Source organism: Alosa alosa, chromosome 23 (assembly GCF_017589495.1).
Source record: "Alosa alosa isolate M-15738 ecotype Scorff River chromosome 23, AALO_Geno_1.1, whole genome shotgun sequence".
NCBI classification, from domain to species: Eukaryota; Metazoa; Chordata; class Actinopteri; order Clupeiformes; family Clupeidae; genus Alosa; species Alosa alosa.
In genome coordinates, this window is record NC_063211.1 from 13,646,610 (window position 1) to 13,661,877 (window position 15,268).

General features: G+C 41.8%; 2 protein-coding genes across 3 annotated transcripts; one reads left to right on the forward strand and one right to left on the reverse strand.

Moving 5' to 3' along the window:
- Positions 1 to 160: 160 nt before the first annotated feature.
- Positions 161 to 10,331, forward strand: orc2 (origin recognition complex, subunit 2). Of its 2 annotated transcripts, none has more exons than XM_048235276.1 (17): positions 161 to 265; positions 653 to 776; positions 1,074 to 1,226; positions 1,327 to 1,416; positions 1,736 to 1,813; positions 2,054 to 2,085; positions 2,173 to 2,230; positions 2,549 to 2,754; positions 3,131 to 3,235; positions 4,382 to 4,491; positions 4,942 to 5,074; positions 5,959 to 6,055; positions 7,338 to 7,484; positions 7,794 to 7,965; positions 8,947 to 9,008; positions 9,266 to 9,384; positions 9,756 to 10,331. In XM_048235276.1, exons 2-17 carry the CDS (start codon positions 671 to 673, stop codon positions 9,837 to 9,839), a joined length of 1,752 nt encoding a protein of 583 aa, XP_048091233.1. In that variant the 5' UTR covers positions 161 to 265; positions 653 to 670; the 3' UTR covers positions 9,840 to 10,331. The 2 variants fall into 2 exon arrangements, with proteins under 2 accessions (XP_048091233.1, XP_048091234.1); XM_048235277.1 differs by having other exon boundaries at positions 1,330 to 1,416.
- Positions 10,332 to 10,342: 11 nt separating this feature from the next.
- Positions 10,343 to 14,408, reverse strand: cfap410 (cilia and flagella associated protein 410). Its single transcript, XM_048235300.1, has 7 exons — positions 14,226 to 14,408; positions 13,694 to 13,712; positions 13,530 to 13,576; positions 13,145 to 13,374; positions 12,502 to 12,649; positions 11,425 to 11,521; positions 10,343 to 11,299 (listed from the first exon to the last, which is right to left on the reverse strand). Exons 1-7 carry the CDS (start codon positions 14,312 to 14,314, stop codon positions 11,162 to 11,164), a joined length of 768 nt encoding a protein of 255 aa, XP_048091257.1. The 5' UTR covers positions 14,315 to 14,408; the 3' UTR covers positions 10,343 to 11,161.
- Positions 14,409 to 15,268: the final 860 nt, after the last annotated feature.

The following is a 15,268-nucleotide window of genomic DNA, read 5'->3' on the forward strand; positions in this document are numbered from 1 at the left end:
AACATAAAAGTCCTGCACATCACCAGAGAATGTCTAAACTTGCTCTGACATCATCTTGTGAAGTGAAGGTTTTTTTTATGGTAGGCCTACGTCTGTTTTGATTGGGTGGGTTTTTTGTACCACGTGATCTAAAACTTTCATCAGTGGCGCGGAATTCTTTCTGAAGCCGGAAGAAGTGGTTAGCCAGCAGGGCACCAACAAATGGATGCACATGACACGTGAAGATAATTGCCAGCATTTCTTCTGTTGTCAGTTGATTGCTTTTGTAAGTAGAAACACACGGGATTCACGTTTGTGTTTTCAAAGTGCATGTACGTTAAAAGCTTATAGCTGCAAAGTTAGCTTGCTAACGAGACTAGGCTGTGCAGTCAGTGACATCCGAACTGTCCATGTGTCCAAAACCCGAAACGACAAGTTAACCAGAAACAAAAACAGCTGATTATGTTGATTTAACCATCTGCATTAACGTTCAATTGAAGATGTGACATCGGATTGCATTATGATAAATCGTCTTTAACGTTGAATTACTTACGTTAAGACTTTAAGATTGTAATTTTCTACAAAGGTGTCATCTTAGCAGTGCAGATAACGTTAACTTACTGGAACATAATGTTGTGAATGTCGTAACGTTAACCTGTGTATTTGGTCACAGGTTACGTTAAAGTTATAAATGCAAACCATGAGTCCTCTGAAACGATCTGCGGAAAACTCCTCCCTCGAAGTACGGTTCATTGGGGATGGCGATGTGTTAAACCACATAGTCGAGAAGCATGAAGGTTGGTACCCTAAAAAGTGTTTGTATTGTAGTCATCGATGTTTTCTAGATTTTTAGTTTGGATTCAGACAAACATTTTAGTGGGAATTCGTGAAGAAATTGATTAACGTAATTTGAGCAGATGACATGCTTCATTTCATGTGGTGGTTGGACTGTTAAGTGGTTGTACTACCTATCCATAATATTGGTTGTACTGATTATCATAAACTTTTCAGTCAAACCCACTGCAAAGTTTACAATTTCTCTGTAAGTAATTCTGTAAGTAGCCTAACTATGTAATATTTCCCCCACACCTCAGGTCCAAAGACAACACCATCCTCTGTTCAAACTTTGGTGACTGTGAAAGGTTCCAAGAAGAAGCTCACTGATGAGGATGAAGAAGAGCAGGAGGAGGAGGAGGAGGACTTTAACGAGCAGGACTACGTGGATGCCCTAGGCACTGAAACCGAAGGTATGCCACAGAACATAACCTCTTGCCGTGGATATATTTACCCAGGTAGATTCAGGGCAAAGCGGATGTCAGTCTGGCTCAACTTTATTATGTGTTGCAGAAGGAGCTGAGAATGGGTCAACTGGCACAGCTGGTGCTAACGTCTTCACTTTTCAATCTCTCAAACGCAAGAACAAAATGGCACAGATGGGTAAGAGTGTGTGGCACAGATGGGTAAGAGTGTGTGGGACGGATGGGTAATGATGGGACGGATGGAGAAGAGTGTGTGGGACCGGCACCACAGTTATTTGCTAGTTTAACCTGCACTTAAGGTGAATTTAGGATGGGAGGGACTCAAACATTATCAGAGAGGTGCCACTATTTATTGTCCTTCATTACACACCTGAAGTATAGATATAGTGGTATAGTGGGACTGGGACAGTAGTGTAGGTGTCTCATGCGGTATTGTCACTGATCCTCTTAACCTTTGCATGACTGACCGTTCTCATCCCTGGTTGATTCTTCGGTAGCGTCCGAGTGGGCTCGGACTCCAGCGAAGAGTGTAAACTTCAGCGTCTCAGATTCCCCAGAGAAGGCCGACGGCAAGAGTGAGTGTTAGTTCTGTTTCTCTGACACTTATGCAACTTTCAAACAACTTTGTTGTTGAAGATGAACTTAACCATCACAGTTTGGTTGCAGAAGCACATGGTATTCTATGTATTCAGTGAGAAGGACCTACAGCTGCTCTAATGGAAGACCTGACTCTATATTAGCTAATCTGTAGATAGGTTATCTTGCAGGAGACATCTGCTGAACCCTAACCTTCAGTATGTGTTTTTTTTCTCTAGGGGCTGTCACTCAAAACAAGACTCCACAAAAGGTATTGGATTTCTCTTTAGCTGTTGGTTTGCATTTGTCATTGATGTATTCATGATTTTAATTTTGTTTTTTGTTTTTCTTCCTAAAGGGGAAGAAGGTGCAGTTTGTCTCCACTACTCCCCATAGGCTGAGAAAGAGATTATCAGGTTGGTTGATCTGTCTGGGAGAATGTTTGGTCATACAGAATATTATATACTAAAGCAGCCTTAAAACAATTTGTCAAAAGATAAATAATACAGGTGGGTCTCAAAAAATTAGAATATTGTGGAAAGTTCGTCACCCCCCACCCCTCTTTAAAGATACAGCCCACATTGTGTCAGTTGTTGATATTTGAGCTCCACAGCCAATCAGATTACATGCCCTTCCATTCCTTCCCTTCCATGTGCTTGAAACACCTTGTTGATTGACTCCGTCTGAGCCACTCTATTTGCTTACCATTTAAATGACCATTCTGGGTCCCTCAGCTCCCAACCTGAAGTCAGACAGCGACAGTGATTTCTCCGCATCCAACTCTGAGGATGATGAAGAGGGTGAGGAAGATGAGGTCGCCGGACGAGAGAAGAATGATACGGCTGAGGTTCAGCCTAAAACCCCCAGCAAGTCGGCCACAGCTGCTGCTGCCGCCGCGCTCTACAAGACTCCTGCCAAGAAGAGCAAGAAGGCACCTGAGGTGATGGTCAAATCAGTACAATATGTCTCCCTACAGGGAACCAGCTAGTTCATGGATTGTAATGGACTTATAACTAGATGTACAAAATACCTTACATTTTTGCCCTGCATTTTCAGATCTTTACCTTTTACTGTTTAACAGTCAAGCTATGTGTAGATTTGGACATAGGATAAGAATGTACAACAAATAATATATCTATCTAGAATCTGGTTTTGTTTACACGGAGCAGTAAAGAATACAGTTCAGATTTTGGTTTCAGTTGTTGATATTTGAGCTAAACAGCCAATCAGATTCCTTCCCTCCCCTTACTTGCATCAGCGCTTTTCCTACTTCAGCCGGTTACCCACTCATCTCTTCATTCGTGTGTCCCTCGCAGCCTCAGCCTAATCTGGTGGAAGAGTATTTTGAGGCTCACAGCAGCTCCAAGGTCCTGACTTCAGACCGCACCCTCGAGAGACTTCAGACCCCCAAACTGGACCGGGTCAGTGCAAAGTTAGCTGATCAATATCTTAATAATGGTTAATAATAATAAACCAGGTTACAAAGTGCTTTATATGATCTGTTTTTCTATATCATTTACTTGTGTTGGTTGTCATCACATTACGAAGATGACACACTAGCGTGATGTCGGAGGAAAATCAAGAAATGGGCCATTTTTTGCACCAAACATTTTGTCTTTGTGATGCGTCAATCTTTAGTCTTCTGGGGCCGTATTCACAAATAATTTTAAGGCTAAAAGTAGCTCCTAAGTGGCGAATTTAGGAGCAACTCCTAAAAATAATGGGCGTGTCACTCATAACTTTAGGACTGCTAATTTTTTCACTAAAAGTAATTCACGAAGCATTTTAGACCTAGAAGTAGCACCTAAGTCTGGGACAGCTTAAAAGAAGTCGAGAGGACTCCTAACTCATAAGACCTATTCACAAACAGCTTTTTGTGACATTTCACGTTGCAATGTTTTTGAAATGCGTAGCCTATGCGGCAACAGGAGCTTTCAATCGGGAGGGAACAATTTTGCATTCATAAAAGGGATGCCACCAACAACAACCAAAACTACTCATTGTTAACATGTAAATTAAATGTAACGTTTCATTGTGAATCAAATTAAAATGTTCTCCTCTTTGCAAACGTAGGCATATGGTGACAGATTAATTTAATAATGCTGCAAAGATACTGCATCAATCCGTAGGCCTATGTTTCATTAGGCTACTAGGCTATTTGTTTTGCCTTACTCATTTAGGCTAGGCCTTTTTATTCAGTTATTCATCATCCGTCCTTCGCACTACTTGTGTAGCACACGCATTCTCCGACTGTCACCTGTCACTCATCATCGTAAGAGAGGTGTTTGGAATCATTCCCGCGTTACAATCATCAGCCAATCAAGTTGGTCACTTCAACTTCAGTCAAGCTCGTGCATGAGTAATGACATCATCCATAGCAACGAAGACTCACTCTTAGTTTAGGAGTTGTTATTTTTTTCTTACTAAGAGTAGGTCTGAAAGGCTTTGTGAATAACTTTTAAGAGAAAACTCCTAGCTAAAATTATTGTCACTATCTGGTAGAGTACATTGTATCGGATTCTTTTGCTTCTGACTTTTTTTTCATGGTGCTGTTTATTGCGTTGCAGGACACACTGGTGAGGCTGCTGGACGGAAAGCCTTCCTGTTACAACACAGAGATCAAGCAGCTGAACCTAACCCACGAGAAGCTCTTCAGCAAGTGGATGCTACAGTTACAGTTGAGTATCTGCAGTGTGTGTCTGTGTGTCTTTGTGTGTTGTGTCTGTGGTCATGGGTCTGTGGGTGTTTGTGTGTTGTGTCTGTGGGTGTTTGTGTGTTGTCTGTGTGTCTGTGTGTTAATTGAGTCTGTGGTCATGGGTCTGTTGGTGTTTGTGTGTGGGTCTGTGTGTCTTTGTGTGTTGTGTCTTTGTGTGTTGTGTCTTTGTGTGTTGTGTCTTTGTGTGTTGTGTCTTTGTGTGTTGTGTCTTTGTGTGTTGTGTCTTTGTGTGTTGTGTCTTTGTGTGTTTTGTTTCTGTGTGTGCCTGTGTCTGTTTTGAGTGTGTAATGGTTTCTACTTACTTAGCCTTTTTTAATCATAGCTGATAGCAAGGTCAGCAAAGTCTTCATATCTACTGGGTATGAATTCACATCTGTGTGTGTGTGTGTGTGTGCATGTGGGCTTTCTCAGGCTGGGCTTTAACATGCTACTATACGGCCTCGGCTCGAAGAAGCTTCTGCTGGAGAAGTTCCGCACCTCCATGTTGTCCGACTCCCTCCACCTGGTGGTCAACGGCTTCTTCCCCAGCATGACCCTCAAATCGGTCAGTCTGCTGCTCAGCCTCTCAACTCTTCTTTTGTAGTTCTGGGCTTTGTAGTCAGATTTTACTTAAAGTTTGCCTCCTAAATGTCTATGAACCATATTTCTGTGGTGGTAGCCTGAAAAGTTGTGGGTTCAATACCCGGCCTCCGCCGTTGTGCCCTTGAGCAAGACACTTAACCCCGAGTTGCTCCAGGAACAGTGGCCCTTGTAATATTACTGACATATAAGTCGCGTTTGACAAAAGCGTCATTATTGGGAAAATAAGTCCCGACAGGGCGAACCGGACCCCGACGCGCAACGAAGGGGTCTTGTTCCGCTCTGAAGGGACTTATTTTCCTAATAATGACCGGCATTCTATACAATATCCCGCTTATTACATGGCTACTTGCCAAAACAAAATAATAAACTCCCCACGATATGACTTTAGCCTACATAGCCTAGCCTATTTGTTACCGTTCCTCATGGTATTTGCTGAGAAACAAATAGTTTGCAACACACGCTGAACTTGAATCAAACATTCTTTAGAACACAGCTGATCAACCGTTTGCTTTTCACTTTTGAATGAAGTTCCAGTCCTTGCTTAGTAATATGAAATACCTGAAGCACAAACTCCGTTGCCATTGACAACGGTCATTATTTTTTTCAGAGGTCCTTTCCTAGGAAATAATGACCGCTAGAACGTTGGGAAATCCCATTTAAGTCAATGGAGCATTCTACTTGCCTTGTGAAGAGCCTTGAATTAAATAAATAAATGTAATGTAAATGTTGTCATATTTGTAAAAGGTCTACTGCTACCAAAGGGTAGAGATTGTTTTCTTTTTATTATTTAGAGTAGTGATGGTGATTGTTGCAGAAGTGTCATGGTGTTTCTCCTGTGTATTGTAGATCCTGAATGCCATCACCAGTGAAGTTCTTGAGCACGATGGCACTTTCCGCACCCCCATGGACCAGATAGACTTTGTTGGGAAAACTTTGAAAGAAGGTGACCAATTTCTTTTTCATGGTCTTGTATTAGTGAGCTTCCACAGTGAGCGTTTTCCCCCAGTTATCACTTGTAAAATGTAGTAAATGTTTGATGTAGGACCATGATTGTCTTATTGCCTTACTGACTTCATTAACTCATGCCAAAATGTGCTATGTTTAAGTTATTTTACATTTACCGTTTTTCTCTGTTGCTTTAATGCTTCTATCAACTCTGACATCACATTTTCAAAACAATTCACACACAGGCCTAAACAGAAGCACTCTGGCCAAAATGACACATTTCGTTTGCTAAAGGCTTTAAGGCCAGGGATATACTTGCTTTTAACAACGTGTAGGCACCATGGCTGCCATGTGTATCCTGCGTCTGTTTAGTGCATGAGTTGTACACGTCCTCCAAATTTAACACGATGGGTACGCAAAATGCAATATTCACATGAACACAAGGAGCAGTAGTATATCCATAGTATGTGAATGTACATGAGCATGCAAGACCGGCTTTATTTAGGACTGAGTCTCAGTTCTGTGGTCTTGTTGAGTACTCCACTAACACGCTTAGTGCCTGCGTAGTACTTGGGCAAGGTTTCGCTCACAATGCAGCTACTTGTGCACACAAAAATACACAAACACTTGGTGAAAAAGCAAGTCCCAACCTAACACTCATAAAACAAACAACCTTACTTTTTCTATGTTTGTGCTATTTGTTGATACTTTACATAGTATCTGTCAATAGCTGAAATGCAACTGAATTACAGTTTCGTTAAAGCTGCAGTTGGCAAGTCTGACAGATTGAGGGGACTTTGCCAAAATTTTGAATGTTTACAACTCTCATGCCCCTCCCCTTCTACCACCGAGCACCCTCTCATCGAGTATGTGCTCGTCAGTGCGCACCAGACTGTGATTGACAGTCAGATCTCACACAGCCCTGCTCTGTTTGGACCAGAAGAACCAGGAGCTGTGGATTTTTGCTAAACCAATAACAGGTTCTAGGTGGAGGTAGAAGTGCGGGGTTTTTTCTAAAACCGGCTAATTTATGTTGTTCTGTTAGAGCATAGTGCCGGTTTCAGTGAAATATGATCAAAAAAATCTTGCCAACTGCAGCTTTAAGTGAATCTTCAATGAAACACTGTAATGCATACTAAATTATTGTACAACTAGTAAATGTCTTAGGCATTTTTTTAAACCTTTGTTTGGAGCTCTCTTCCAGACCCATTTGTACCTGCTCTTGTACCTGTACAATTACACAAGTGACATACATTTTTTGAATCGTGACTCTTTTCCAGATCCAGACACACAGATCTACCTGATCATCCACAACATCGATGGCCCCATGCTGCGTGGAGAGAAGACCCAGCAGGCCCTAGGGCAGCTGGCCTCCATTCCCAACATGCACCTGTTGGCCTCCATAGACCACATCAACGGCCCGCTTGGTACGTCCTCAAACTCTTAACATCCTATGGGACGAACGGAAGCAAAGATGTGCAATGGCTGAAACTGTAACAGAATGGACAAATGGGCTTGTGCCGTAAATCAAGGTTTCTTGGTTGTTGGACACTATAGAATCTGTGTTACCTACAGGGTATGTATCCTCTCATCTAACTCTGTTCTAGACGGCAAACTAGCTAAAAAGTTGGTGTGTTCCTTTACAGAGTTAGATTTGTTTTTTCCCCCATGAGAATAAGTTGAGAACTCTGATTTCTTGGGCTGCAAATACCATTGTGTGTGTGTGTGTGTTGCAGTGTGGGACCAGTCAAAGATGAGTCTGTATAACTGGCTATGGTACGAGACCACCACCTACCTGCCCTACACAGAGGAGACGTCTTATGAGAACTCACTGCTGGTGCAGCAGACTGGAGCCCTGGCCCTCAGCTCCCTCACACACGTGTTGCGCAGTCTCACGCCTAACGCCAGGTACACACACACACACACACACACACACACACACACACATATAACTATATATAGTGGCAAACTTCTATAACTTCTAAACTTCTGCACAGTTCCACCAAAAACACCAGTTTAATTTTGTACAGTAGATGCAGTACTTACTAGTTCACCTGTTTTGCTGTTCTGTTTTGGGTTTCATCGGGTCCCTTTCCACAGATAAAAGTAAAATCAAACACCTAGATTATGAATGCAGACTGCATGGTGCTTGATAATACACCTGTGGGAAGGGACCTGATGAAACCCTGAAAAAAGAGGAGAACAGAAAATGTGATTATATATATGACCTATATATATAACTATATATGAGTTATTTATATATATATATATATATATATATATAACTCAGAAATGCATATACCGGTATACATATCGCACAATAACACATTAGGAAGTAGGCTTAGAAGACACTAATCATCAAGATCTGTGGACATCACTATTACTGCTGTATATAAGATTTTTTTACCTTAATATAACAGCTTCGTAGTCATTTGATAGTAAACAAACATGTAATGGGGACAGTAGTGCATCTAGCATAGCTGGCAGCCCCTCACAGGCGGAAAAGCAGCCTTGCAGTTTGGCTGATGGCAACTCTGAGACGTCTCGTGAGAATCATGAAACATTACCTGGTCATTAGATATAGCTCTATGAAGATTGTCTTGGCCTGTCGCTAGTCTTTCAGGTCCAAAACAAAAGAACATTTACCATGTCCAGGGGGAGGGGTTCAAGCCTGAGTATTTACAACGGCAAGGTAAAATGTAAATATTCTGCGACTCTAGGGGGAGCTCTAGAGTCACCAAAATGCCTGAAACCACATTGGATATTTACACACATTGTGTTTAGTAGATGGTCATTGTCACAAAGGACCTTTGCAACACAAGTCCCAGTTTGTTAGGTGTGTGTGTGCGTGTCCTTCCCTGCTCACGGTGTTGTGTGTCCTGTTCACAGAGGGATCTTCAGGCTGCTGGCCGAGTTTCAGCTGGAGAACAAAGACAACCCCTCATACACAGGCAAGTCACACACACACACATACATACACACACACACTCCACATTCTCACATTCCCTCCCACTACCCATCTGATGCACAACAAACCAAATCTGGCTGAGTTTTGCCAATTGGCACAATGTGTGTCGTTCTTACTGTATCTGTCCCTCTTGAAGTTTTATCGTAGATCTCTGAAAGAAGTTTGTGTGGACACTGTGAGCAGTACAAAGGCTACACAAACTAAACTGCTCATCATTCATAGTGACTTTCTTTTCTGAAGGGCTGTCTTTCCAAGACTTCTATCAGCGTTGTCGTGAGGCCTTCCTGGTGAATAGTGACATCACTCTCAGAACACAGCTGACGGAATTCAGGGATCACAAGCTCATTCGCACCAAGAAGGTATGGAGTCATTCCTGTAAAAGAGGTCCTTTTATTGAGTCTGGACTTTGTTGATAACTTTGATTGCCAATTCTGGTATGCTGATTGGCAGTGTTTTAAATTATTAAATAATGTCTCTATTTAGTGTTACATAATTGTGGTTTGTGCTTCAACATAATCTAAATTGCCACCTTAGCACCTTAGTGGTTACTTTGACTCATCATTTCTAGTAAATCTAAAATCCTCAACTAATCACTGATTTGGTTTTGGCAGTGTCCGTCGGTTACCACAGCACCGGTACTCTGCTGTTTAAATTTCTGAAATGCCCCTTGGTCAGTGTAACCTCACAGTGTGGCCTTTGTCCGGTGTGTGTCCGTGTCCCCCCCCCCCAGGGTGCTGATGGCGTGGAGTACCTGCTCATTCCTGTGGACACAGGCACTCTGACCGACTTCCTGGAGAAGGAGGACATGGACTGAGCGAGGAGGGGTGAAGGATGGATGGACATTTTCAAGATCTGAGCACTTGTGTGGGGACACCCTCACTTATGGACTTAAAAACTAGCCTTGGTCTGACCACAGCAGCGAGCATGTGTCCACGAAACTGGGCCAACAGAAAGCACCATGGGAAGAGCTGCACTCTTCACCATGACAACGATGCTCTTTCATTTTGCCAAACAAATGTCACATTACATTTGAACAGTAACCAGCACAAGACTTAAATGAAACTCCATGCAAAATGACAAGCATTTGTAGGACTCGTGATGTCTAGCTCTAGACAGGACTTGATGGCATGGACTCTTGTGAGCCATCTGTGCGCGATGAATGAAACAGAATGCTGTACTTTATAAATGTTCAACAACAGCTCACATATGACCATTTCTGCTGTAGATTAATGATAGACATTATTGAATCATGAGCTGATGAAATAAAACATTTTGTACTTGTATCATTAAAAGAATCACTTTTGCATCTCAATTGCAGTTTATTGACAAGACATAGAAAAATATGTGAAAATTAACTTCAATAAGCCAGAAAAGACCGTAAATAAGCACTTGCTGAGAAACTAAACACAATCCCAAAGCTAACCAGAAGCGTCAAAACTTAATGAAGGCAAACAGAGCGATTCATTCCATGCAAGTGAACACTGATCCTGCTTTCTTCATAGTTGACAGCGTTTTGGACTGTAAGGCCAATACTCTGCACAGTTCAAATGACAAGTTAATAAGCAACACTTTCCATTTCAATTCTTGCGCTTTGGCGTATTGAAGACCAGGACACCGAAACCACAGGAGAGGTGTATAGTGTAAAGCTGGGAAATTATTGTAATGAATGAACTACTGCGCTGTGAACACTGAACTGATAAGCAATGGCTAGTTACATCCCTCTGTCCTGACATGCTGAGAAGGGATCAATATACAGTAAAAGCATACAAATCCATACAGAAATGGCAATGTGTGCACTCAGTAGTAGGCAGCTTGGTCATTCACTACAAATACTAATTAACACTCCACAATACAAACAAGCGTTTGAAAATGCTCTTATGGGGATTAAGTGCTACTGTTGAGTGTAATATATGTGCTACAGTATATGTATTTGATATGATGTGCTTCTAGCCAATGATAACATTGAAGTGACGGTGATCCTTACAGTACCCTAATAAATAGTGTATTTGTCATTCTTCCATCATGCATTGTCTGTATTGGATGGGTTATCAGCAAGAATTTCCATAGATGGCATCAAGGAAACTATCCTAGGAAGGTACCCTGTTGGTTATTATTGGACAGAGCCACCATGGCTTGTTAAGTCTCGACAAGGGGGATTTTCTCCTTGTGTCGACAACGGGATCGTAATTTGTTCTCAGTGGCGGCCTGAACGATCTTCAGCTCCTCGGAGTTGAGATCCTTCAGCAGCAGAAGCACGGCTTCAAGAGTGTGACTCTGCAGAGATAAAAGGGAAGAGACCTGGCATGTTACACTATACGTAAAGATGTACTACACCCGACAGTAGCCTACTGACCCACTGCTCTGTGTGAAGTGACACAAACTTGTGCAGTGCAACTCACCCTTTTTCTTGGGGTTGCTCCAGATTCCCTCGGGGAGGAGAATGACGAGAATTTGTCCCGGGGTAATGGCTTCATGCCCAGCTGCGCCCGGATTTTACTAACCAATGCAGCCAAAGAAAAGTCCATTATCAAAAAAGAAAAAACTTGCACGACATCTAACTAAAGATCAGTTTTAAACCAGGCCATGATTTCAAGTAGGTGGTTAAGTGGCAAACCTTGGTAAGGTAACCCAGAGGAACTTGTAAACCTAAATAATAACTAAAGAAAGAACAAACAAACTGAAGTACATAGTTTACTGACAAACCTGGGTAAGTATGCATGGCTTCATTCTCCAAACAAAACAATGCCATAGGGCTCTTGTTGTAGGAGGTTTACCACTTACTTGGAATACCCCCCAGATCTGTTACTTAACCACCTACATGGAACCGATTTGGGGAAAATATCTAATTACAATTTTTTGACAGATACTGCAATTGCAAGTTGCGATATGATTTTTGCATTGATTCAGTTCAATATCGCAAATGTCTCTTTAATTTGTTCCACCCCTGATTGGTGAGCACGCCCAGTGCACAAGAAGCACAGGACCCCCAACCGACTGTGAAGCTCACCAATCAGAAATTCTGTGCCCCTTGCCCACTACGCACACCCACCAACCAGAAGTGGCACAGTCATGGATGACACGAATATACAAGTCATAAATGTGACAAAATTAACTGTGCATCATTATTTGAAGAGTTCAGATGCAAAACCCTCTAAATCCATCTGAGCACTTTTCTTTTAAATGAGCATTTAAATTCAGGCTCCTATAGGTTTTTGCCTATAAATCGATATTTCAGACCAGGAAGAGAGTGGTATTTAGTGGGTTTAGAAGTTAAATTATTTGATTAGCGTATACTATGTGTGGAGAGCATCCCCTCACCATCTTTATCTCATTTTTGACATAGGTGGCATTTAGAGGCTTTTGCATCTGAACCCTTTCATTTGTAGCTTTTGCAATTAGGTAATTGTGTTGGTTCATATTGCGATTGCGATAATTTGCTCTACTTGGAATACACCCCAGAAGTGATCTTGACATACTTGGTCTCCTCCATGCTGTAGTTCAAGGGGTCATTCTCAGAGTCGGCCTCCGTCATGCCATTGGTGGACTCTGCGGAGGCTGGGCCTGGAGGCGTGCATATCTCCTCGCCATCCTCTAGGGCCTGGGCCAGCTCTTCCTCCGTCACCACTGCCACAGAAGCACACGCACAGAAACAACACAACAGTTGTCCCTCTTTAGCTACTTATTCATTCATTTGGCTGACGCTTTTATCCAAAGTTCACTTACTTCAATTATAACAAGGGCCAGTCAAGGTTAAGTGCCTTGCTCAAGGCCAGGGCACAACGGTGGCAGTTGGGTATTGAACCCACAACGTTTCTGGCCACCGACTCATATCTGATATATATCTGGACCTATCCTTCGCTTAAGTCATTCAAGCATTTCTGATGATCAGCTTATCCATTCATATCCATATCCATATATTTCTTATAATTTCATATAACTTGTTATCCATACAAAAAATAGCATGCTTGTTATCATTAGTTCTTCACAATAGCTACATCTCTCCATCATTTATGAAAACTATATGTGTATTGGTTACATGAAAACTATACGCTTATTGGTTGCATAATTTGTTTTGACAATGACTAACAAGTCAACTTGTCAATCCACGTTCAGCCTGACCTTGGTTGTCTAGCTTGTGTAGACCCGGCAAGTTCCGTAGTACCGTGAGGCGGTACTTGGTCGGGTCCGCCTCGCAGCATGGGTTCTCAGCTAGCCACAGAACCCGCAGCCGTGCCAAGCTCTTCAAGTGACACAGCTCCGAGAGGCTCTGGATGTCATTGCGCCGCAAATAGAGCTCTGTGAGGTTCTGGCAGCTAGATATGTGCTCCAGAGAAGAGATTTTGTTGGCACTAAAGTCAAAGAAAATACCAGGTAAATGCCAGGGAATTATGGCCTGGGGGACACTTTTAAGAACAAAATATGTGAACAAGAAAACAAACAGTAAGCATATTGATTATTCTTTCATTACTGCAGAAATATTTAGACATTTCTGGACTTGACCTACCTCAGTGTCAGCACCTCAATATTGGGTATCTCAGTGAAAATGGAGATCTGTAATAAAGAAATTACATCTTACGTGGGTTATTTCAACATAAAATAAGTAATTAAGTATAAATTACCTTATACAGAGCACATATTTACAGAATATGATAAAATGTAATCACTTACATCTATCAGGTTACATCCCCTGATTAAAACAGAAAAAAATCCATTTATCATTTCTCCATTCACAAAACAAAAAGATTCTGACAATAACAAACATATCAATGTCACTTTGTAAGGAACAATTTTAATGTGCTTTGTTTAATTGTTGAGCCCTTTGAAAAACACTTCTGTGAGGCACCCCTGATAGGACAAGACAAGACAAGAGAAGTGCTGCAAACACATGCATACAATATCTTCCCAATTCTTCTTCAGCTAAAACGCATCAAGTACTAACGTTACGTTAACTTAATAACCGCCCAGCCTAAGCAAATATGATTACATTCCCTCGTCTAATCATTGAACAGACTATTTTGCCTGCCGCGAGTAAAAGATACGAGTGTAGTCTCACCTAGCCATACATTTTATTGTCCAAATGAACTAACTATGCAGAGATAGATAAGTTAGAGGAGACACAAGCACCCTGATGTTGACAACTGCTCTTGCTAGGGTTGCTAACGTTAACGTTGGAGACCACACCTGGTTGTGGGCAACTTACCAGCAGTTTAACTTCTTGACACTTTCGAGGTCCGACGCTTTAGCCCTCGCAAGTACGAGCTTTCGGGTTAATTTAACTTCTCCTGGCATTACGATAACAATTCAGATTGACCCTCTAAGACATAAATTACCCCAAACAAGCACAACATAAAGCGCATCCATTACTAGCAGGGAGGAGGTTTTTATTTACTGCAACTGCGCATGCGATGTATCATCCTAGCGCGTCTTTAGCAACCTGCTAGCAACCCCTTGCTATTCATTTTCCTGGCAAGTCCGAACATGTCCACCAGATGGCAATGTTTTCATTCATTCTTGCCTTGGACACTTACCCTATTTTATAGTCTGCTCTTACCTCATTTTAGGTCCTCTGATATGTACATGTCATGTGCTTTAAAATGGTGCAGTTAGTGTTGATGTATATTTAAGACATCTTGATTCGCATTTATCCTATAGAAAACCCTTAAGGAGCCAAACATTTGTACTAAACTGTGGGCCGAATTATTTTGAGGCCCATAAATGGCTTATCAACTGGCTACTGCTTTGGGAGACACAGATAAGAGCTGCAATTTTCTGATTAACCTCAATGTCAGTGTCACAATGTCTGTTATGGTGGTCAGGAGAAGATGTGCAGAGAACAACGTGGTTCTATTTTGTCTGAAGTAACCTAATACAGATACCAAATGAGACCAAGGGCAGATATGGATTTGCATAACTGTTGCTACTTTACATTACATTACATTACATTTGGCTGACGCTTTTTAACCAAAGCGACTAACAACATGGTAAACAGTACGTTTTTAGAACAATTCTCACAATTTTAGGACAGTTTAAAAAAAACAAAAAAACATTAGAGTACAGTAAGAATAAGTGCGTCGGTGAGTGCTGTTTTTAACAGTTACTTGTCAGTTTAAAACGGCTGGTGAGTGCTAGGATCAGTAAGACTTGTTGTAAGTGTTGCTATGAGAGTAGGTGTTCTCTAAAGAGCTGGGTCTTCAGGAGTTTTTTGAAAGTGGAAAAGGATGTCCCTGCCCTTGTAGGAACTGG

Bases quoted from the DNA above. Each gene is read 5' to 3' on its own strand.
- cfap410 (XM_048235300.1), bottom strand. From the start codon at position 14,314: ATGCCAGGAGAAGTTAAATTAACCCGAAAGCTCGTACTTGCGAGGGCT. The intron at 13,375-13,529 runs GTAGGTCAAGTC...CTTTGACTTTAG, and splicing joins ATTGAGGTGCTGACACTGAG to TGCCAACAAAATCTCTTCTC. The intron at 11,522-12,501 runs GTATGTCAAGAT...TGCATTGGTTAG, and splicing joins TACAGCATGGAGGAGACCAA to TAAAATCCGGGCGCAGCTGG.
- orc2 (XM_048235276.1), top strand. From the start codon at position 671: ATGCAAACCATGAGTCCTCTGAAACGATCTGCGGAAAACTCCTCCCTC. The intron at 4,492-4,941 runs GTTGAGTATCTG...GGGCTTTCTCAG, and splicing joins AAGTGGATGCTACAGTTACA to GCTGGGCTTTAACATGCTAC. The intron at 7,966-8,946 runs GTACACACACAC...TCCTGTTCACAG, and splicing joins AGTCTCACGCCTAACGCCAG to AGGGATCTTCAGGCTGCTGG.